The sequence below is a fragment of the Agelaius phoeniceus genome, chromosome 4 (assembly GCF_051311805.1).
Source record: "Agelaius phoeniceus isolate bAgePho1 chromosome 4, bAgePho1.hap1, whole genome shotgun sequence".
NCBI lineage: Eukaryota > Metazoa > Chordata > Aves > Passeriformes > Icteridae > Agelaius > Agelaius phoeniceus.
This window is the reverse complement of record NC_135268.1, coordinates 54,358,763-54,383,160: the sequence shown is the minus strand read 5'-3', so window position 1 is coordinate 54,383,160 and position 24,398 is coordinate 54,358,763. Positions and strand designations below refer to the sequence as shown.

The 24,398-nt window shown below is 34.5% G+C and overlaps 1 protein-coding gene across 6 annotated transcripts in view; it reads left to right on the top strand.

Moving 5' to 3' along the window:
- Positions 1 to 24,398, top strand: part of PCDH7 (protocadherin 7) — a 267,309-nt gene that overhangs the window by 45,885 nt on the left and 197,026 nt on the right. The window contains exon 2 of one of the 6 annotated variants that reach the window (XM_077177637.1): positions 5,086 to 7,392. The exons of the other annotated variants lie outside the window; for them this stretch is intronic. Coding sequence (XP_077033752.1) covers positions 5,086 to 5,163 — 78 coding nt within the window. The 3' untranslated portion in view covers positions 5,164 to 7,392. Of the gene's footprint in view, positions 1 to 5,085; positions 7,393 to 24,398 lie in introns of those variants that run through there. 6 annotated transcript variants of the gene reach the window in all.

Here is a 24,398-nt window from a genome sequence, read left to right as displayed (position 1 = left end):
AAAATGAGTGTAAATGTAATAAGGAGACTTGCTTATGGAACAAATAAAATCATGAATTTTTGTGAGAATTAGGTTGTATCAGATGAAAGACTAGAAAATTTTCTAGGCTTTAGGAGTTAAGACTTAAAATAAAACAAGAAGAAGTTGTAAATTCAGTTAGGAAATATTGATATGGGAGCAGTAGAAAAAAAGAAGAATTTAATAAATTAGGTGAGAGTTACTAGGAGCATTAGTGACACAACAAATTTATTTTTGCAATATAAAGCTGCATCAATTTTGGTGCTGCTGTGAGACAGACATAGTCAGGTCATTTGAGAAGTCATTAATGAGACTTCCTCTGAAAAATTGTTTTGTTATTCTAGTCAATCATTTTCAGAAAGAATTAAGCTTACTTTTAAACATTCAGAAAAAGCTGTTTAATAACCATGGAATATAGACTTAGCTGTGGAAGAGAAGACTAAAAGGGCTTTGCCTATTAGACTTAAGGCTCTGAGAGACGTGCTGTGGCAAGCTAAAATTGGATGGCAGAAGTTGTTACTATCCTCAAGGCACGAATACTTGAAGCTCTTTTGAATCACTTTGTGAACCACTGCTTTGTATATTAGGGTAAACCAAAACTTTTTCTTTAATACACCCAGCAGAAGACTGCAATAGTACATGAGTTTTTTCATAGGCATGCCATATAATCCTGCCCTGAAGGCTTCAGTGCCCATCAGAGGGGTGGAGCAGATGCTAAATATTCCTGCCTCTGATTTTAAGCCACTGCTACATTTACCTCAGAGCCTTGAGAAAGCAAGGGGAAAGAGGAGATGTGATGGCTCTTCATAAATATATTGGGAATAAATATCAGGAAAACTTATTAAACAGTAATATTGTCATAATAGCAAATATGTAACACTATATTTTTAGTTTAGAAACAGAAGAAAAAAAAAAGATTTCAGCTCTCTGAGATTGAGGTAACATAAAAATATCTTGATAGTCTTGAAATGGAACTTCATCTGTTCAGAATAATACAATTACACAGATATTTTCTGTCCAGTAAGTTTGTGCATTCCTAAAGAAAGAGAAAAAGAAAACAGCAAGAAAATGTGGGCCATGATTTTAAGGCCCTATTCCATAATGATGGATTCAACTGTTAGTAGCATTATCTATGCCAAGATCAAGCTACGTTCTGTAGGCTGTTTAAGGAGCAGCACAAACTTCTCAGTGGGCTGCAACAGAAGCATCTAAAGATGTTGGTACTTGTGCTTCTGTTTTTCTGTGAACCTTTTTTTTCTTGACGTGGCAGTATTGTTCAGTTTTTTAGGAGGCCCAGAGTCTCTGTGGCTTGATTGCAATAAATAACTTAAATAAATCAATTTTATGCTTGTAATGATGGGTTAAGAGGATAATTTTTTGTTTAGTTGGGGTTTTTTGTTCATTTGTTTGTTTTTGTTTCGGTAAGAACTAAAAATATTCATTTTGATGAACTTGATTTATATAACATGCAGAAATCAGTAGTCACAGAAAAAATATGACAAATTTAATTTAAATGAGGTGAGGTGAGAATACAATCATGTTAAACTGTGTACTAAGTCTAGGTGTGTTGCCCATTAAAACTATTGTCTTTAACTTCTCTTTTTAAAAATTTTTATATTCAGGATTATTAAATTTTTATATCAATTTAGACCATATTACAGAGATTTTAGTTATCAAAATCTCTTCACCCCTTTGTGATCATGTGTAGAAGTCCTCATTAATTTCTTATTCAGAAAAGAACTGTTCATGGGTTCCATATTGCCTATTTTTTGTCTTATATGTGGCCTTTACATGTGTATACAAATGGCACAGCATAAAAAAAGTGAATATTTTATTTACTGATTAATTTTCTTTTGTCTACTTAAGAATATTAAAATTAGCTTTCCTTATGTAACACATACATTCTAAGGAAATACATTCAGTACAGTTTCTATAGTTCCTCATATCCTATTTTGATTTCTGTCACAAACTGGAAATGAAGCTGCATGTGTATAAGAAGTTTAAAAATAGGTTAGAAGTATCTTGTGAAATGTAACAGGAAATCTACGGAGATATATTTTTATCTGGCATTTTCTGTGGTGGGCAAAAATGAGCATGTTGTGCCTTTCAGTTCCGTTCAAGAATGTTGCAGAAACTTGTAATCTGTCACATTTTTAGTCATGTGTGCATGTCAATCAGATGAATATATAATATATATTGCAATCATAACATATTTACAGACAGAGTTCTAAGAATAAAGTGAAATGAGTGGCAAAACCCCCCCCACAATAAAACTGTACTTGCAGAAGTTAATAATTTTGAGTTTGCAGCAATATATTACGGCTGGGATCACTACATTCTGGTAAAGTGTGACTTCTCACTTATTTAATGAAAAATAATTACAATTAATGGCAAATATATATCAATAATGCTAAAAGGTCACTTCCCAATGGCAATGAGTATGTAAGTTAAGGAAAAGGAGAAACAGAAATAAAGATCAATAAATAAATTTCAGGTGGGTTCTACAATAATTTTTATGTACTGCAACATTGAAATTCTGGAAGCAATTTCCCATTGAAATATTCAGGAAAAATAATTGTAACCTGTCAAGAAATTATGTGAAATTATGTCTATGATAAGCAGGTGTACTCAGTGTGTAACAAGATACTTCTAGGCCTATATTTTAGTATTATGAACTGGACTAGTGGAGTGCTGCAAGCATCTTGCTCATGACAATTGAAGTAGTGACTATCAATTCTTCATTTAACTCTGGTATATGTGCATTTTCGGGAAAGGAAATGGAAGGAGGAACAAGACAATTTCATGGAAGTTAGCAAGATTCTTCAACTGCTGTAGAAAAATGGGGAAAACAGCAATTTAACAAAAATTTGGGGAGAAAAGAAAATTTTCTAATTATATTCTGTCAATCATGATGTATGGATGCGTCCACTAATGACACAGAGCATGGGAATGTGATTTGGGTGTGAATTTGTCTTCAGTCTAAGTTTGGAGTCCTTCTGTACATATTTCTGAGCACCACTGAGCATTTTGAAGCATTGATTTGTCCCACCTTTGTCTTTAGACTGTCATGTAGTGTGTAGCACTTGAAGCACAGGCGCAAGCCTTCCATCAGTTTGCTCTCTGTGCCTGCAGTGTGTGCCAAAGGTTGGCAGGTGATGCAGACCTTGTGGCCTGTTGGGATGTAAAGTAAAGGGGCACAACAAATTGCACTGCCATCCTTGCTGCATCAGGTGTACTGCAGGTAATAGAGACACACACACACTCTGACTTCCATGATTGCCTGAGGTTTAATGATATAATGTATTGCATTTGTGATAAAAAAGATTCGACATTTTGTCTCATATGCACCCGGTAATTTGTTTTGCTTATTTAAGATTTTCTCTCATGATTTATGATTTGATTTGTTAATTTAAGAAAAAAACAACTAGTATCAGTATCTTTCCTACAAGAAAGCTCTAATTGTAAAAAGTATAAGTTACATCTATGAATATTTTTTACCTCAGAAATATTTTATGAATGCACCAGATGCTCACCATTGTGTTTATATTTTGGAGAAGAGTATTTAAAATACATGTTAATAGACCCCTGTTCATTGCATACTGGACAAGTCTACTATTCCAGTGAATGTACTCTCCTTGAAGTTAGCAAAACTTAATTTTTATATAAATTTGACCAGCTGTTAATAATTTTGAGGTACTCAATGAACTTAAATGAAAGATACAGATAGATCTATAAAAATAGGTAGGTAGGTAGGTAGGTAGGTAGGTACGTAGGTACGTAGGTAGGCAAGTAGGTAGATACATTACCTGTATTTTTATTGAATGTTTTGGGCTATTTAGTGTTCTTGCTGTTTTGTCAAATTAAGTCAGTGTAAATTGAACAAAGAGATTTGTATATAATTTGGTTGGTAATGTTGAAGAATTTTTCTAAGGTGTAAATATGTTCCTTCTACAACCAAAAGAAAATGTTTTGCTTGCTTGTCCCAGGTGGCTTCCTGTAAGAAGATCATATTTAGATTGAGGAGCAGACATTATTATTTGAGGACATTTAGGAGTCTTTTATGGATAATGTTCATAGAGGAAAAGATGTTTTATAGAGATGCTTGACATTGGTATCCTACTTTTGTGTAACTTGGTTTTAAATTTACATGTGTGTAACATTTTACGAGAAATGATTCATTAAAATAAGGATGCTGTAGTCAGTGATGTAAAATAAATATAAATTATTAATAATTTAACAGTACTGGAAAAGCTGAAAAGACTGATGAATGCCAAAAAAAATGTGTTATGTAACTACCAAAAATGGGTTAATATTTTTTTTTGTGGATGATCCAATTCCAAGTGATATTTTAAGTCCTGTTTCTGAAGAATATATTGGACAGAAACCTTCACTGTTTATCACTAGATGTGCATGTCTATTTAGTGTCTCATTTTCTTCACAAGCATATTGATCAAAGTGAGTCAAACGAAGAAGGTTCTTCCACAATTCTCCATTTTTTTTATGTCCACCTCAGAGTAAGATAGTTGATATCTGGCATTTTGAAGAATGTAGATGTTCATAGAACTGTTATTGTACACTGTATGATGCCCTTCAAATCTGGCTTGCTCACTCAATTTTATCTGGTGGTTGGGTGAGAGAGATGAAGGAAAAGAGGAGTTGCCTGTTTGTTTTCTTGTAAAATTCTCATTTTTTGCTTCCTTCAACTCTCTGTACTGCACTATTAATCCCATCATTTAATGGAGAAGAGTTATGCTCATCACTGATACCCGAGACAGCTATATTATTTTTTACTCTGTCTGCAGTAACTCTGAGTAAGAAAGGGAAGAATTTATAAATCACTCCAATTTGTCTATAATTTAAAAACAGCCTGCTTCTGGGCATGTCTGTATGAAACAGACAGTTCTAACTGTCTTTGCTGCCAAAATAGTTATTCTATGGAATGTGTTTGGATCTAAGGAAGAAAAGAGAAATTTTTTGCTCACTAGTAAGATCCATGGTAGAGGATTAAGTCAGCCAAACCCTACTCACATCCCAGTAAGCAGACATATATTTCTGTATTTTTTGTAGGTGGATACAGTGCAGACCACGCAGCACCCTGGCCATATTGAGGAATCATGTAAAATGAATGTATGTGCTCGTAAGTGAATTATTTATGAACTGACACTCCAACTCTAAGGGATGTTGGATCACAAAATCCATGAACTCTCTTTACTCTTATGTTAAGACATTGATTCCCAGGAGGCAGGGTTACTGCAGAACTAAGTGGACCTTTAAAGCAAAGCTATTAGAAAAACAAAACAAAACATGGTAAAGCATGATAAAAACTGCTTGAAACAAGAAATTCAGATTACATTTTGGATGCATTTGAAGAGACATTAAATGGAGAATGCAAAAAAGCAAGAATCCAAAACAGGAAAACAAATGGTACATAGAAAGGTTTAGTAAGCAGAACTGATGGTAAGTGGAGGAAGAAGATCGAATACCATCTAATTCAAGAGTATGAATAGGATGAAAGAACTCACCCTTTTCTTCTTTGTTCTATCTTTGAAAAGACTGAAATTTGAATAAATGATTTGTTGAATTAGTAACTGGGAGATGAGTGTGAAGAAGGTTGAATTTTCAGTGTTTGAATCAATGAAATATTTGTGGTTTGATGAAAAAAAACCAAAACCAAACCCCTGATAATATGCTAGATAAACAAAGAAAAAATATACCTCAGGACTGAAATTCTGGAAATCTAGAAAGAGTCTTAGTATTTGAAAATCTTTGACCTGCTCAGGGATGTGAGGGAGAGTGTGGAAGAAGAGGATTCAAGTCAAGTGTCATATGGTCCTTCAGATTTTGCTGAGAGAAATAGCTCTCAAAGGAAGTTGAGGTAGATACAAAGAAGAAACCAAACATGCTAAATGACTATCAGCAAATAGGGAAATCAACAGCCACTCACACGGTGAACATAGAGTTTGGTTGATAAAGACAACTGAATTCACTCAGTTAGGGCACTCCAGACTAGAATAATTGTATCAAGGATTGTACAAATGCCAGTATCAAATTCATGTACACAGAAAAGCTCTAAATCTGCAGTCAGTTCTAAGCTATATGCACCACATAAAAACAAAGACTATAGTGCCAATTCCAATTTTATATATGTGTGTGTGTGTATATATACACCAATTTTTATATTTATTTTATATATGTATTTGGATATTACTCTATATATCAGCTTATGATTTAGAGAAAGGCTGAATACTTCCTCCTAAATAATTTATTTAGTCATATCCTTCATCGTAAGAAGCAACTAAAAAGGATATTTGAATAATAATTTTCCAACAAGGTTTTTTTCTTAGGAATAAAGCATAACTTCAGCCCATTGAAGTTTGTGAAGTAAATCTGGTAAATAGCTGTGTGAGAAAATGACACGATATTCGTAACAAGACTGTATGTTGTGACTTGCCTTCATAGTATGGCTTTTCAACTGTATGAACAAAAATACTGAAAAATACTTTTTCTCTCCTGATTGTTATGTGTTTATGTCTGAATTAGCTCATCCTTTGTGTTTATCCCTTCAAAACTGATAGTCTGCCAGTCTTTCCCATTTGGAGTAATTAGTTCTGAGTGGAGGAATTTATGATACAGTACAGGCTTTGACCTCTTTATTGTACTGAGATAAATTATCAAACTTCAAAGTCAGTAGGCTGCTACCACATTGATTTTGTTTCTGTGAACAAAATCAATGAGCAAAATTAAAATAAAAAAATCAATTCTTTCATTTTTGAATTGATTCAGGTTTTCTACATGGACATTGTTTATTTAAACTTGATTGCTAGTCTGGAACTTCAGTAATTCTGCATAACAGAAATTATTAATAAAATAAACAAAGAAAATTAAAATTAAGACATACAGGAATAAGAAGGAAAAAGATGCAAAAGAGATCAAGAAAAGCACTTGTTTAGGAATATCAATAAAGATTGGTGCCAACATCTTTGTCAAAAAAATCAGCACACAGGTTGCTTTTTTTGCATTTTCTATCCTTTTTCTTTAGCTCAATTGATGCTTAGAAGTGGTGTAGGAAATACCTCCAGTCCATGGACCATATGTTGTGAGAGCATTTCAGAGCATTTGCAAATCTTACCTAAAGATGAGAGAAAAAAAGGAAAACCCCACCAAAATATTTAAGATGTAACATTTCACAGAAATAAATACACTAAGTATGCAAATATATTTGTGAAATTTTCAGCCTTTTTCGGAATATAGACCTTATCTTAGAAAAAAAAATTTCAATGTGGAACATGTCAAGGCATTGTTAAGTACCTCTAAACAGATTCTTATCTCAAATATAACAATTTTATTTCAATAAAATTATTCTTCAACTGGAAATGAAGTCAAAATTGTGTCTTCTGTGTTTGTTGCAATTTCATTCTTCTGTATTTAATTTTCTGGTCAGAAGCAATTGCGAAGAAAGAACCCCTTCAAAAAAAAAATTGTGGAACTACTCTAATTTTCAGATTTCAGAGAGTTTAGCACTCAAGCAATTTGTATGGAATAAAAGCACTTTTGTATTGCCTCCTGCTACAACACCACTGAGGAAAGGGCAGCAAAACAGTGGGAGATCAAATGAAGAGTTTTTTCTTCTGTTATATCAACTTGCAAGATACTGGGAGCTTCTGAATTGCAAGGGGTAATATAGCTTTTATGAACTATTTCTTTCCTCTTTGCCTCCTACGGCTGCTTCATTGATGGCTAGTGTCTTTTTTTATGTCAGAATGAGAGAATGAAAGATATTTGTGACAAGTGACATTCTACTTTCTGTTTGCTGTTGTCCTGCTTGGATGAGAAAAAAAATACATCCATCTGACTCTCATTTTCCTATATTTTAGGAAGTGGTTAATTTAGAGCTTTTAAAGACAAATCTGAATTGTCTTATTCATATGACCAGGCCAAATATACCCAGAGCTTTCTGGTATAAGACCACTCTTTTTCCAGTATCACTTTATTTTCAATTGTTTTATACATGAACACTGAAGAACAAGATATGTCAGTAGAAAACTATCAGGCAAGTTGTGATATACAATTTTTTCAGCTAGTTAGATATATTATTAGTAGGAATATTATATGAAATGGCAAAAGAGGATCTCTTTTTCTCTTCTAAATGGTTCTACTTCCGGTGAATGTATATTGTCACAATTTGTAGAGGCACTTTCAGTGATGCCAAACACAATTTTACGTACAAATGGTGCAGTAGAAATGGTCATTGTGGTAGTAGTCAGCTTGCTAAACTATCTGTCAAACCTAGACTAAAGGATTAAATTGAGTAAAGTTGCACCACCCACATCACACTTCAGTCTCAGGGTTAACAACACAATTCAAGTCAAGTAAATTGTTTTTGCAAAGGCTCATAAACAATTTAAAACCTTCACCTGAGATTTCTCAAGCTTATAAAAAAACTCTGTCTCTTCCTACAAGCTTCATATGGACCCATAAGAACAGATTCTTGGATTTACCCACTCAGCATTTAAAAAGACTAGACAATCCATGCTTTAACCCATTACTCATTTTACTCTTTCAGAGTCATTCAATAGACCGAATTTTGCTGAGCTAGTAAAAGATAGCTTTGTACTCTCAATGCACCAGCTATATTTAAATTTCCAATGTATACTTAATTATGCATTCTTACAAACTCAGTATTATCTCCCTTTTCATTGGGGAAAAATTAAGCTATTGTGCTTGCAGACATTATATCTGACTTTTGACATTTCATTTAGGGAAAACTATAAATATGTGAAATGCTGTTCCATCTTCTATTTTGTTCTCAATATTTACCAGAATCTACATTAAGAGATGGCAATTATGACAAATGTTTTAAATCCTTTCTCTCACCATGAACATGCCTACAATTTCACTGTTTAGCATTAAGCTCTTTGTTTTTGTTGGAATGTGTTCCTGAAATATCAAGAAGCCACAATTGAATTCTATTCTCCATCATACCCCAGTAGATTGCCATTTCAGCAGTGAGTTTTCCTTTGATCTGCAGTTCCAAGGAATGGCATCTATCACAGGAAACCAGTTTGTTGCCCTTTCTAAGGAATTTATGGTGCTAATGAGGAAGAAAAAAGAAAAGGTTTGTTATGACTCCTGGCAGTTACCACAGAGCCCTCAATATTGTTCAGTGGTGGAATTCAAGAAAGGCATTAATGTTTCTACATTCAGTTTAAAATTAATTATCTTCCAAATCAGATTAGTTTTCACATTTAAACAGTCTTATTCTAGCCCAGTAACACTATTTTGAATAGCAACTGCCAACCAAGCTAATTAAAATAATTAAATTTTTTATTATTTACTTCTATAAATACTATATTTATTTATATATTATCTATTGGAAATATGACAGAGAAAAATGTTCTACAGGAGTTTAATAAACCTGATTATGCTCTATAGCCTATTTTATCAGGCTTAATTATCTGTTTGTGTTACATTTTGCAGAGTTTTTATTCAGGAAAGCAGGATTTTCAATTGGCTTTTGACACAAAATAACCTTTCTTTAAACTGTGAAACTCTGGGCAGACAATTGTTTCTGGAAAAAAGGTATCACTTCTTGACTATTGTCTAGAGCAATTTTATTCTAATAAACACAAGCAAAAGAGTGGTATATAAATTAATTAACCTCATAAGAAGTGTGGGCAGAGTTCGATATCACGAATGTCCATCTGCTTTTCCTTTTTACTCTCAGAAGAATGATCATTTCCCTCTGCTATCCAGCCCTGTATTGTGAGAATGGTAGAAGCACACAGGGAGTAAAGATAACTCTGGCCAGTCTCAGCTTTCACCTCCAAGAAGGGAGTTAGCCAGTTGTACAGGCATAGTTTTAACAGGTGAATTATGAATATTGTAAACTTTGGCTTCTCACCTATCTGCACAGTGTTGCAATCAGTAGGAAGTAGGTATATGTGGGCACTCTTTCATTCAGCCTAAGTTGTCTTTTTCTAATATTCAGGATGAAACCTATTTTGGTGTCTCTGAGAGTCTACAGAGAGACTTAATCTCAGAGGAGTTTTATGTGTTCAAGCTCAAAATCTTTCTGCATCTAATGTCAGTTAACATGGAACACTTTTAAGTAGAAATGTCTCAACACACTTAGTTTGTTTTAGCATACATCTAATGATAGAAGACAGTTTGTATATTTAATTTTACTGACATAACAACACCATTTTCATGGAGGGACAGAAAATCAGTCTACCTGTTGAAGGGCTAGAAACCAGAAAATTCAGTCTCTTTTCCTAGATCTGCCCCTAGTACCCACTCCTTTGGGGTTACACCTTTGAAAAGGGTAATTTCATTCTCAGTCAGATAAAATTCTTTGATCCATTTTTTGGTGGATTACTTACAAGGTATAGTATTGAGATCCATAGAAATGTCTGCAAAGAGTAGTATGATGTTGTAGAAATCCTTCAATATCTTCCATTTCACTGAAGATGGGAGAACTGTTTTTCAGAGCAAAAAATTTTTTTTTTTCCAAAACAGCTACAAACTGCCTCCTGGCCAAAGTGTTTGAAAGAGATATTAATTTTCATCACTAAGTATATGGGACAGTTATATATATATATATATGTTTCAGTGCACTTTTGTCCAAAAATGCTTTGGATTTAACCATACTGCAATTAAGAAAAAAAATTTGCAGGTTACATTTTTTATGCTTAAATATTCTAATATTATTAAAATTTATTATCAAATTTACATTTTATGTTGATTTTGAATATAGATAACACATCTGTTTTTATACAAGTATTTAATGACTGTGAAATATGAATATATTGACATGGTTAGTGGGTAAAGTTTTTCAACAAATTGGAGAAAAGACATGGAAGTAACTAATTCAATAGTATTGTGAAACCATTGATTGTATACTCAGTGTGATAGTGACACAAGGATACATGAGCTTTGTCCTGAGAAACTTACATTATAAAGAGAAAACTAGACAAGCTGTGGAAGATTCAGTGTTTTTCTTGTTGCCTTTATCCTGCTTCCATCCCTCATTTTGAAATACTCCCTGTGGATGGCATTAAAAAGTTGTGAATTAAAGCTCCAGGGAGCCTGAAAGAAGCAGCTATAGGCAGTGTTGTGGAATAAAAAGGGTAGACTTCCTGATGCAATTAGTCAGGTGTTTCCTATGCGTGATAAAGAGTTTATAGTGCAAAGAAGATGGTGAAAGAAGATTGAAAATTGTACAGTTACATGTGGCTGTAAAATTGATGTCATGTCGTGACACCATGTCATTCTCAGTTTCTTTTTCAAATGCTTAAAAGTATGTGAATTCTGAGGATCTTGCAGAGATAAGGAGTTGATAATTGCTGGTTACCTGTTGAGTTTGGTTTTTGATCTTTCAAGGAAGATCAGTTTAAATATTTCTATTAATCTGACTATAATTCTTGAGCAAAGCTTGTGCCTTTCTCATGCACAGACATTGGATCATTCCTAAAGTACTTGAATGAATGCAGGGAGCTAAACCTAATAAAATCTGTAGATGTAGCCTCCAGTTTTCCTTTATTTTTCCTACATTGATGATGTTGATTTCTGGCATTAATATTAAAATAGTGAAAAGGTAAAGACATAGGGGCAGTACTAATAAACTGTTTTTAAATTTTTAATGTCCCATTTAAAAATAAATTTAATTTTCCAATATAGCATTAGATTTTAAATATGACACAATTTCATTTTGTACTGTGTTGTGGAGCTCTTCTTTACAGTGTTCTGCACTTTGCTTTTAATCATTCTCACTGAAATTAGAACTGTCAGTGAGAAGCACCAGACAGATTTTGATTTCACTTGAAAAGTTATTATGGATAGATAACTTTTGAAAAATACATACTATTTTTATACATGTCTTTAGGGTGATTTTTATATTAATTTTTTTGTACTTTTGGTTGAGTTTGTGGCTTATTTTAATACATGTCAATGAAAAAAGTGCTTTCAGAAAAATAGGATTTATAACGATGGGAGGTCAGACAGTAATGTCAGAATCTCTGCTTTACAGAATTCATTACTGTAAGTAATGATAGAAGATGATACATTAGCAAGTCTTGAAACAAGGCAGAAGATTTCTGAACTGCCATTTAGTCCATTAACTTTCTAGAATCCCCTTGATATTTTTTTTTTAGATTTCTGCTTATATATAATACATGCATACAACAGGACATATTTCTGTCTTATTGCCTACTTCAGTAGAGGCTGCAATTTTACCATGAGCTCCATTTATTTGAAATTAATTATCTGTTTACTACATAGAACTGTGAAGTGGGAATTGGGGAACTTGTTTATGATACTGACCTGCTATCCTGGGATGAAAGAAGCCACCTTAGATCTCTGTGCCTTGACTGTTTGGTGTATTAAATACATGTAGGACAGCTTACGTTACAGTACATGGTAAGAATTGCTTAAGTAAATTCTATCCATAATACATGAGTGTCAATGGGAATTTCCTGATTTATGCCCTACCATAAAATTTAGGGAAACTCTTCACCTCCACATGTGCAGTGCTTTTATATGTTGAAGTTAAAAAAATAGAATCATGAGGTCTGGCATAATGATTTCAGCTTTGCCATTGTCATAATAATAATTTTTTCTCCTATTAATATGATGAGAAAAAAAAAAGCAGAGAATTATCCTTAAAATATAACCATTTCATTTTTTGCATAATTCATTGGAAGTATACTAAAACATTTCTCTTACAGTGCATCAACTCTGCTGGATTTGTGGTGTTCTGGCCATGTTGAACTGCACCAGAAGAGACTTATAATGACTATTACAGTTCATGTAGGAAATAGTGTTGAGTTTTCAAAAATCTTTCCTATTACTTACTCCAGTGATTAACTCTTTGAAACAGTATGACCCTTAAGAGTAACTACCAGACAGATGGGCAGATGGTTATCCATATCTTGCAATTACCAGAGTGAATTCAGCCAGGTGTCAGGTAGGAAGATTCTGGACATCTGTATCATCTCTCTGGCTTATTCATCTGTCTCTCAGGGACTGTACAGGTGCACTAGCTGCTTCCCTGCATGCCATAACCAGGAAAGATATGGCAATTGGAATTCTTGTCCCCAGACATGGATTTCAAGGGATGGAACAAAACTGGATTCATAACTCACTGTGTGAACTTCATGATTTTTTGCACACCAACAGACTTTATGTCACACATATCTAATACCTCTGTACATATCCAAACTTTCATAATACTTTGCAGTACTTCATTTTAGGACAGAATATAAATATGGCAAATCTCTATTTTTAGGAAAAAGTAGAGTGAATAATGTTACCTGAAGAAATACTCCTATTTTAAAAAAATGGAAGATTAAATTATCACTAGATCTTTTGATACTTAGCTCTGCAATCCACTGAAATTCTGCTGAAGAGATTTGTACTTTGTGTGGATGGAATGGTTGCCAATCATTCTTCCCTCATCTATTATCTTATTCAAATTAATACTGGTAAGCTTGAAAAATCATAAGTAGCTTTAGCCACTCTGTAATCTGCTTTTAATAGAAATAGGAATGGAATATAGTCCATATGGTAACCTGGATGATCTATCTTGAATTATTTCTGGGATAAGATCAAATACATACCTGAGTTTTGGTTACATACCCAATCTCAAATTATTTTCATTAAAAAATAAAACCTCCTTTAAATACACTTAGGCTGAGGCCATCTGTTAATTTCATAAACCCTGGAGCCTCATTCTAAGTTTTTATACCAAATAAACTGTTCCTACACTACCTTACCATGGAGGTGAATATCAGAGGAGGAAATTGTGAGATGAGCTTGGAGTGATGCACACTGGACTGAAAGGATGAACAGCATTTGACTTTTAAAAGACTTCTGACTCAAGCCAGTAAAAGGAAAATGCAAGTCAGTGACTTCAGGAGGGTTTGAATCAGGATTTAGTGTGGTAAACTGTCAAATTGTCTGATGTTATATATGAGTAGGTGAGGATAAACAGTATGCTACTTCATAGAAAAGACTTCCAAATAAGGGTATCAACCTACTATAGAATAATAAAATATTTTGTATTTTTACTAAATGATGGGTTTCTGTTAATCGAAAGTGTAGGTGATTTCAAAGCGAGAGAGAAAAAGGGGATTTTAAAAAAAAAATTCTAACATTAACCCCCTCTTGGGGTTTCAGACTTGTGTTTAAAACAATAGTCCTATGTTCCTGTTTCTGAACTAGTCATTAAGAAGAATATACAGCAGAGAAATCATAATTTTGACTTCCCTTTATAATTCCGGATCCATATCTGTATTACACTGTCAAGACACTACTACAGCTGTTTAAAAAGAAGCCTTGCTTCAGCAGTGAGAAAGCTGCACATCATGTATTAAAGCTATCAGGAAACATGCAAACCTTAAAATTATTTATCACCAGGGTGGTGTTGGGGCACTTCTAAACCAGAGGGTTCCAATCAAGCTGTGTGAAGTCTGCAGTGATACAAAGGAACATTTTTCTGATTGTCTGAAGGTGCTATGGGCTCAAAGTTTGCTTTTGCATTTCAATGGCAATATGAAATGCTGTGAAAATACAGAATCTTAATATGTATAAAAATTCCTCACATTATTTTTTTTATCTTGTAGACTCCAGACAGTTTAAAATACAAGAAGTAATTACATTTCCTTAAACTGTTTTATTAAAGTTGATTGATTTCCCAGAGATATTGCTACCTGTCACTGAGAGCTGTTGCTGTGACAATTGTTTATTGTGGTGTAACAATAGCATCACATTCCTTAGAGTAATATGTGAGAATTGGATAACATAATGGACTTCCAGGGCCTTTGTGAAACACCATTTTTTTCTTTTGCTGATTTTGTATTAAATAAGTACCAGCCTGTGTTTGTGGGTTAATATATGCATACCATTTGGAATGTACTTAGTGACATTATGTAATTCACAGATGTTTTATTATTCATAGTACTGTGCATTCATAGATCTCTGTAGTCACTATTGTGCAAAAAATCTAATGAGGGAGAGTCTGTGTGTGTTTTGCTGCTTCTTTAGTCTTTTTAAATTCTCATTCACTCATTCACAAACAGAGGGATGTGGTACCCTTTCCTGCATTTTGACTCATAGCATGGAAAGGATTAAAAATACGGATTTCTTATAATTTGTACATGTTTATTTCCCATTGTAAAAATACAGGGTAGGACACAAAATATCCCAAGATCTTATTTTTCCACTGTAATAGTATTGTACTGTAATATATCCCTTTGAGAGGAGGTGGTTAGTCTAAAGTATTAGATAAGAATTTTATGTACACTTTTTATAGGCGTAAATGAAATCACACTGTTACAGACAGAAGTGAACTAAAGAAAAATGAGAAAGCTCCTCGGTTTCTGTTGTTGTTATCTTAAATCATATTAGAAATGCTTTCTCCAGCTGGTTTACCAATTCACTTTTCTTGATTTCATCATCTGATCAGCACCAGACCACTAGCTGATGAAAGTCCTTGTTACTGATTGCAGTGGCATTAATCATTTTCTATTAATAAAAACCCATGGTCTCTCAGTGCAGTAGTTCTGCTGAAGAACTAATAAATCATAAGAATTAAATGATCTTCAAAAATCCTTACTGGAATCAGAATTTTTATTCAGAATTTTGATACCCCTTTTTTAAATCCTCTTTCTTTGTTTTCTTCTAAGTTTTCTTTTTTTTTTTTTTTTTTTCCTTCCCCTGTGATTAATGCATTCTTTGTCACACAATTTTGAACCAGCTTTTATCTTTATCCCTGCTTGGTTGGACTTTTTGGATAGTGCAACCATAAACCCTTAAATTGTTTTTTTTTTTCCTATCATCATATTTATCATTATTTTATTGCATGTTATAATATCCTTTTAAATATTACAATGAAATGTAGTAATTCACTTGGTAAAAAATTATTCTCACTTAAACATTCAGTTCTTTAGATTTAGTTTGTGTGTTTTTTACATACAATGGAAAGTTCTTGGGATTGTGTTTTTTCCTTTCTTTCCTCTTTCTCCATGGGGAATTATTCTTCCCTGGGAATGCTTTTGGTGAAAATTGAATCTCCCTGTGCTTAAGTTCCCTGGTGTACAGGTCTGTCATCTCTGACTACCTGACTTTGTGGAAAAGAAAGTTGTAGTCCTATGTAGTTTAACCTACCTCTCACTAATATCTTGCAGGAAAAACAAACCAATTTGCAATGTTCCAGCTTTCTTTGTTGGGCTAGTGATAGCCTTGCCTTCACAGAGTCTCTGATCAGTATTAGGGAAGTAAATACCTTGAATAAAAAAATCTGGCACTTTTGTAAATGCAGTACTTTTCCACTTAAAGTGTTTTGAAACTATGCTTTCAATTTATTTAATATTCAGTCATTCACTTTGAAATTCTATTCATTTATATACCACTGCAGTAAATACACATGTAAAGCCCTTTAGAGCAAAACATAAACTTCAGTCAAAATGCTGATAAGGAGAGTGCTGACATACCCCAGGAACACAAAGACTAATGTAAAATCTGAGGCAGAGATGGAAAAGTTGAGTTTCTGTCACATTTAAGAGTTAGTGTAAGAAGGCATTAGGAAAGTGATTTTTTTTTTAAATCACCCATGTCCAGTAATTTTTATTAATGTGAAATATGCTCCTGAAAACATCCTTCATTCTGTGCTACTATTCTGGCTTCCCATAACTGTGTTAGTGATTGGAAAGCTGCACTCTTCATTCTGGATGAAGTTACAATATTCCAACTTGGTTTTCAGAGCTGTGTCCTCTTTGTAGCATTTTCTAATACAACTTTGATAATGGGATGGTTGGGGTCCAAAGCCCCACTTTGAAGTCTAGCAGTGGTCCATGTTTAAAATTTTTAGGACAGAATTTGCTGAACTTGCTGTTCTTGCTGAATAGAAGGAACAGAAAACATAAAGCATTGACTGTTCGTTTTGATTTGACTTGCAAAATTTATGGAATGTCATATGAATGATGTTTTGGCAAAATAGCTTATATAAGGTCCCCCAAATGGTGAAAAAGGCCTTTTTTGGAGCTCCAGTGGGTATCTCAGAACTCCTCCTGAAAGCAGGCAATGCAATTGATTCTAGCTGTGTGCTCTGCTTCAGTTTTTGTTGTCTTTGTGAAGAGTAATGGATTAAGGTTTTTAATGGTTTAATATCTAAACTTGAGAAACAACTGAAAATATTTGATTAATTCCTACTATACACAAGAATATATTGTCTTTTCTTTGTGGACACTGGTATTTAGTTTACTCTAAAACTGTTTAGTTCACTCCCCCTCATATCAGAGTTGGAAACTGGACGTTGCTAATCTTACTCAGGCAGATTGATACTATCTTCACATTGTACAAGGGCACCAAGTAAATTTCCAGTCATGGAAATCATATTATCATACACAGGAGCAACACAAGAGTTGGATTCTGTCTCTGGTTCTTTGTCAGTGTGATAGCAATTTCCAGATTCAGATCTGATGAATATAAATGGACAAGAATATGTATTCTACACAATGTATAAAGCAAAATGCTCGGGGCAAACTAGCTGCTGTTTGGTTTTATGTGGAAGAAAATATAAAAAGCAGCAGTTAGCTTCTGCCTGTGTTTGTCCCTCTAGAGTTTCTTCTTCATTCTCTAAGATCACCTATTGGAGACAGTCTGGGATTTTTCTGTTTCAGATTTTTGGTTTTATATATGTAGAGAACACTGCAAGGAGGGAATACAAAGAGAAGGATGAGACAGCTGATATCTTGAAACAGGACTGCTCACTGTAATGTCAAAGATAGGTGGAAAAATACGAATAATGAACAAAGCTCAACACAGAGTTCTCTAGAATGAATATTTTTGTCTTTTGTAACTAGGTTCCAGCTACAGAATCGCAGAATCACAGAATAGTTAGGGTTGTGAGTGACCTCTGGAGATCACAGGGTCACTTAGAGAAGGCTACACAGTAACTCATCCAGGTGGATCTTGAATATCTCCAGAGAGGGAGATTGCATGACCTCCCTGGGCAGCCTGTTCCAGTGCTCTGCCACCCTCAGTGTAAAGCAGGTCTTCCTTCTGTTGAGATGGAGCAACTTGTGTTTCATTTTATGACCATTGCTTCTTGTCCTTTCACTGGCACCACTGAAAAGAGTCTGGCACCATCCTCTTGACACACAATTTAAAAATATTTGTATTTATTGATGAGGTCCCCTCTCAGTCTTCTCTTCTGTAGACTAAGCAGGCACAGTTCCTGCTGTCTATCCTCTTAGGAGAGATACTCCAGACCCCTCATCACCTTTGTGGTCTCTGCTGGACCCTTGCCAGTAACAATTTGTCTTTCTTGGACTGTGGAGATCAGAATTGAGGCCAATACTTCAGATGCAGCCTGTAGGACAGAGAGAGAGGATAATATCCCTAGGCTTGCTGGCCACACTCTTCCTGATGTACCTCGGGATTGGCTCTCCTGGCTGCAATGGCATTGCCAGCTCACAGTGACCTTGTCATCCACCAAAACTCTTGGGTTCTTCTCTGCAGACCTGCTCTTTAGTAGATGTCCCCTAAACTGTGCTGGCACTTGGGATCATTCATCCCCAGGTTCAGGACCCTATGCTTGCTTTTGTTGCACTTCAGTAAGTTTCTCCCCACCCAACCCTCCAGCCTTTCAAGCTCCTGCTGAAGAGCAGCACAGTCTCCAGGTGTATCAGCTACTCTCCTCCATTTTGTATCATCATCAGGCTTGCTTAGGCTACACTCTATTTAGTCCAGGTTGCTGATAAACAAGCTGAATAAGGCTGGACACAGTACTGATCCCTGGGGAACAACGCTGGTTATGGGTCTCCAGATGAATTCTATTTCACTGATCATGACTCTCTGAGCTCTGCCATTCAGCCAATAATAACATTTAAATGGAGAATGCTGAAAGAAAATTACCTATTTGAAATAAATTAGATCCTTCATATAAATATTCCATTCACTTTCATGTTTGAGAGGGGAAGCTGGAAAGACCCTCTTCTCTGGTGCAAAACCAATCAAAACACAATGGAGGTTTAAAAACTAAGCACAAAAGATTTTATTCATTTTCATATAACAAAATTTTAATATGTGTTACATTAAAAATCTAAGACAGTAAATGCCCTGAAGTGAGCACAAAGCTAGAATTCCTTGACTGCTCTTCACTGCTGATGCTACACATTGCAGGAGGACAATTTTGTTGTACTCCCAATTAAGGTGCTGGGAAGAAGCCCAAAACTTGAGTAGAATGAATAAGAGATTGCTACATTTTGGTATAATACATTTATCCTAATATAGAAACAGAAGCTTTAAGTAAATTATTTGTTTAGGGAGATGTTTGGGGAGATAAAATATTCTATAGATTTATGACTTGCCTAATGGTCTCTTTTCAATTACTTAGTGTCCTTATTTGTCTGAGGCTAGAAACACCATTCTCTTCACTGCCAAGACAGGCAATCTCTAATGTGTTCATATTTTTAATCCTGAACTACTTCTTGTCCTTAATCCATAGAGGGGCTTCATCCTCTTAACATGAGAAGTTTTCCTCTTTCAGGAGTTCCTGTCTCAATAGAGCAGTTGAATCTATTTTGTAAGAACTATCTAAGAACTTTTGTCTGTTTTTGCTTCCCCAAAAGGGCTAGGATATTTCTAAAGGTCCTGAGAACTACGAGGTATCTAGTATGGTTGTATCTCAGAGCTGCTGCTTTAGGTTTTTGGTGGCCTTTTTCTCCCCCTTGGGGCTGGTTTTGATGAAGATTGTCTGCTGAAGCTCTTCAGGAAAGAACGGCAAAACCCAACCAAATTCTAACAAAATCATAACTGTCATGAAATATGTATTTGGTTAAAATAAGAGAGCCATGCAGTGTTCAATCAATGTACATAATAAAATCTGCTGTTATTAATATTGTATTTATTATCATACTATTATTCAAGTATTATCAATAATACTATAATTATAATTTCTATGTTTGTCAGATTAGTACATATACTAGCAGAATGTAACTTAAAGGTTTGCTTACTGTCTTTCATGTTTTTTGGGGAATGAATTCCAGCCTATAAATCTAAATGTATTATACAAAATGTGATGTATGAGGGATAAGGGGATGAAGCCCCTTTAGTGTGCATTTACATATGAGTAAAAGAAAACAGCAGAAAAGAGCTAAGGAGGACTTGGTTTACGTGAACTAGGTGTAAGAAAATTAAAACTCATTGATGCAAATTCTGCAAATTTTTCATACTTAATTCTGCCAGTGTTTGTTATGTTTGTCTGTGATTTCTACCCACAATACAAAGGTAAAGCAGCTGTTCTAATTGTTATGAATAATTTAGCTTTTTGTTTCAAAAGCACTGATATTTGTTCTTTAGGGAAAAAAAAAAGAAAAAATGTACTTTAAAAGAAATGGTAAGCAGAATACTTTCATAGCCCTTATGATGAAATATTCTCTGTTTGTTGCCCATATGACAGCTCTGGCAATATTATAAATCTTTCTAACCTTCCTCTTCCAAGTTAGCTATACTCGTGAGGATTGTTGAGGGCAACTTAAGCATAAAGAAAACAAAGATGCTAAGACATAAAACAAATATGACAACCAGCATTTTTAACCTGTGTGGATTTGGAAAGGATTTATACTGTAAATCAAAGGGTAATTTCTTTGTGCCTCTCTGATGTTTAAGAAATTCACCTATATTTTTTTTCTCAGTACCAAGATTGTTCTATTCTGTTTCTTAACTTTTATGTTCTAGAAATGCATGGATAAGTTGGTTATTTAAGAAATTAAAAATATTCTTCCCGTCCACACATATCGGTTCTCAAAGTATTTGGCAATTTGTGCTAGTGTAGCAATGCAGAAGAATCTCAGTCTCATGACTTTCATTATGGAGCATCAGGGAAAGCTATGGAAATAGCATATAAGCTCCTGGCAGCCAGGAGTAGTCACCCTTTCTTTGCATTTAACTGCAGCCATACTGGTGGGCCTCTAAGGATGCTTAAATCATCCTTTATGAATTGGTGCTGGAATTATAGAAATTAGAAATAAAAAAAATAAAAAAAAATAGGAATTTTTTGGTCGTAGGAGGCAAAGAAGTCTTTAAATCCCTACAGGAACAAAGTGAAATAGAACTTGAAGAAAGAAACTATCCTCCACATCCCATGATGAGGCAAAATAAAGAAATAAATGGACCAATAAATAAGTTGATAAAGGTGTATAATGTGACTAAAAAAAAGTATTTTTCTCATATAGTATTTAAATGACTTTGCAAAGGAAAAAAGTCACATTAACTGGTAATGAAATGGGACAAGGGCAGTCCTGCTGTCAGAGCACAGTATCATCCCCTTTCAGTTTTTAGTTTATTGCTTGCTGTTCAGGATTTGTTTACTTTGGATTTTAAAATTAAATTAATGAGTAACAGTAAATGATTAGGTGTTATTTTTGGTCAGAATAATAAAAGTGAAGTATGAAACAGCCTCCTATATGATGATGCAAGCACAAACCAAGGAACAGGAAAAGGCTTCAAAGGGCCTGTAACTCATGGAGCAAAGGAAGCAGTGTATTTGTTGATGCTTCTCCTTAGCCCACAGAAACTCTTCTGTATGTATACCTCATAATTAGGGCTTCGTGTGCCTGCGGGGAGGGTACACAGCCAGGGAGCAGCCTTTATGCACAGCATGCTATCCTAGCAACCTGATAGATTTCCAGCAGAAATTTGTGTGGGAGTTAATGCTGATCTTTGCAGAGTTAACCCATTTTTGGAGAGAGAACTATGCACAGCTGTTATGGACTAGTCAGTACTGTTTGCCTCCTGAAATCTATAGGAGAGAAGTACTTCGCATGTTCATATTTGGATATGCACCTGGGATTTCCTCACACATTTGTGAATTCCTTTGTGAAGAGTAATGTGGCATCAGCCACATAGGACTATGCTCACTAACTATGCTCTTGATGCCTCTTGGGTTTGGCATTTATTTGTCACCTAAGCATGATACGAGTTTTGAGTCTGTATTTTGCTCAGTTATACTTGAAAAAGTATAAAGGAATAGCCTTTTTAAAAGGAATAGCCTTTTTAAAAGTGAAATTGCCATCTGAAGCTGAGCTCTGTCAGTCCGAGCCAGAGCCCTAGGACCAATATAGGAGAAAATGTAAATGAATACACAAATGAGTGAGAAAAGGATGAGGAGAGGAATTGTGTTTTGCTGAGAATTCCAACATCAATAGATCTTTGGGACCACAATATTTATATCTTTTGTTCTTGCACTTTCCTCAGGTCAGAGCTAGAAAACATTACTACTACAGAGTGAATAGCATATATGTGTCTTGTGGCTGTGTTAATTTCATGTAGTATTTTAAGAGTATAGAGAGGAATATCTCTTTTGGGTGTGCAGAGAGTGGGAAATTGCCTAATGGTCAAGAGTGAAAGAGTAAGGCTGAGGAAGAGACAGATTTCTGAAGCTCTGACAGGCTGTAGGGACTATTTTCAGCTTGTATAATTGAATTTTGAACCACTGGAAGAAGAATTTATGTGCACAGTTTCTGCTGCTTTCCATCAGCAGAGCAAAACTACTGCATCACAGTCTACCTAATGATCTGATATTCTCATTTCTCAGCAGAAAAAAGAGATGTGTGTCATAGTAAGTGTATGTTTGCATAAAGTCTCAATGACATTAAGCTGTGAAAATTCTGATTTTAGCTGTCAATTTTATTGTTATGGTAACGAAGAGACTTTCACCTTCCATATTCAAGCGCAAAGCTAAGAGAGTCACATACAACAGGGAGCTAAGATTCCAGCTTTGTTAAACTTCAATGAGTTTATCAGAAGTAAAGTGTAGAGCCTCTCACTGAAAGTTTCATCTTTCCTGCTATTAGCATGTAAAATCTTAAAATGCTGTCAGTGCATTCCTGTTAGGACTGCTGAATGGTTTCCTTGGATTTACTACTCTTATTTAAGGGAAAATTGTTGAAGAAAATTTGACCTGATATCCTCTTCTATTTTTACTGAAAAAAATTGAAATCAGTTTATACATTAAGCTTTTTCAGAGTTCCAAACCCTTTTTGTCTGGTAATTGACTTTCTAGTATTAGTTAAAATATCTGGGCAGAAAAGTAAAACTTGAATAAGTTGAAGGGAAGTAGACTAGTCTGTAAGAAGTTTTCTGTACATCTTCCTCATGTCCTTGGGATACCCAACTCTTCTCCTCACACAGGAATTACAGAGGTGTGCACATAACTATGTGTAAAGGACTGCTTATTTGGTCAAAACCAAAATGAAGCAGAGGATGAAGAGTCCTTGTGATGTACGAGTCTGAGACAATGTATATCCATTGCACTTACAGAAATCAAAGGTATTCTGTCTCTACTGCTGCACTGGAAAAGAGGTAGTTCTAGATCACTTTAAGCCAAGAATGCTGTAAGCAGCACTGTAGAATTTCAGTTGTTTTATAGAATATTAACCACAGTTTTATTTTACCCACATGGAAGTGTGGGATTGGTCTGAACTATTACAATCAGCTTATAGATAAATACATCTTTTTTTATTATCTAGTTCCCTATCAGTCTTTCTACCCAATTTGAAATTTTTTATTGATACCCTTGAACACTACTATATATTTTATCATTTTCCACAATAAAATCAATAGCTTTACTGAAATCCTTCCTAGAACTGAAGAACCACTCACTGGAATAGCAAGATGGAAAGTTTTGCAAGGTTTTCTGAAGATGTCTGTCTGGATTTTCTGGATCCATTGTGGAGTATTTGTCAAATTCATAAAAATACCTTCTCACTTGGGCTACCCTACAAAGGAACTATAAGATTAAGTTTTTATTTTGCACCTTAAATTCTTAAAATTAGAATTCAAAGTGATATTTTTGTCTTTTAAATTTGAAACTTCCATGAATAGGTTCTAAATCAATTGTATACTAGAAGAGGGAGGCCTTTTATGTGGTATTCATCAGCTGTTATTCTTGCTCAAAACACTAATGAATAAGAATGTAATCACTACTATTTAGACCAGTTCTGGCCCCTTGAAAACAACACATTAAAATGCTTCATCTCATACCTGGATAAGTTCACCAGGCATTTAACATGGAAGATACAATTAATGTTTTTCCTCTTCATCATGATTTATACAACTGTTAAAATGAATTTCCCTTTTTTTCAAAATTAGGACAGGTATCTTAATAATATAAAGTTAATTCTATATGTTTCTGAACTGGACACCTATATGTTTGTTCACATTAGGCTTAAAGTCTTCCATGCTCACAGTAATTCAAATATACAAGGGGAAATTTTTACTATTTGGCAAAGAGGGTCTAGCAGCCCTAAATCTCTTCTGGCTCAAAATTTATGCTGGTATGATATCAGAATATATCATATATTGTATGACCCCAAACTGAA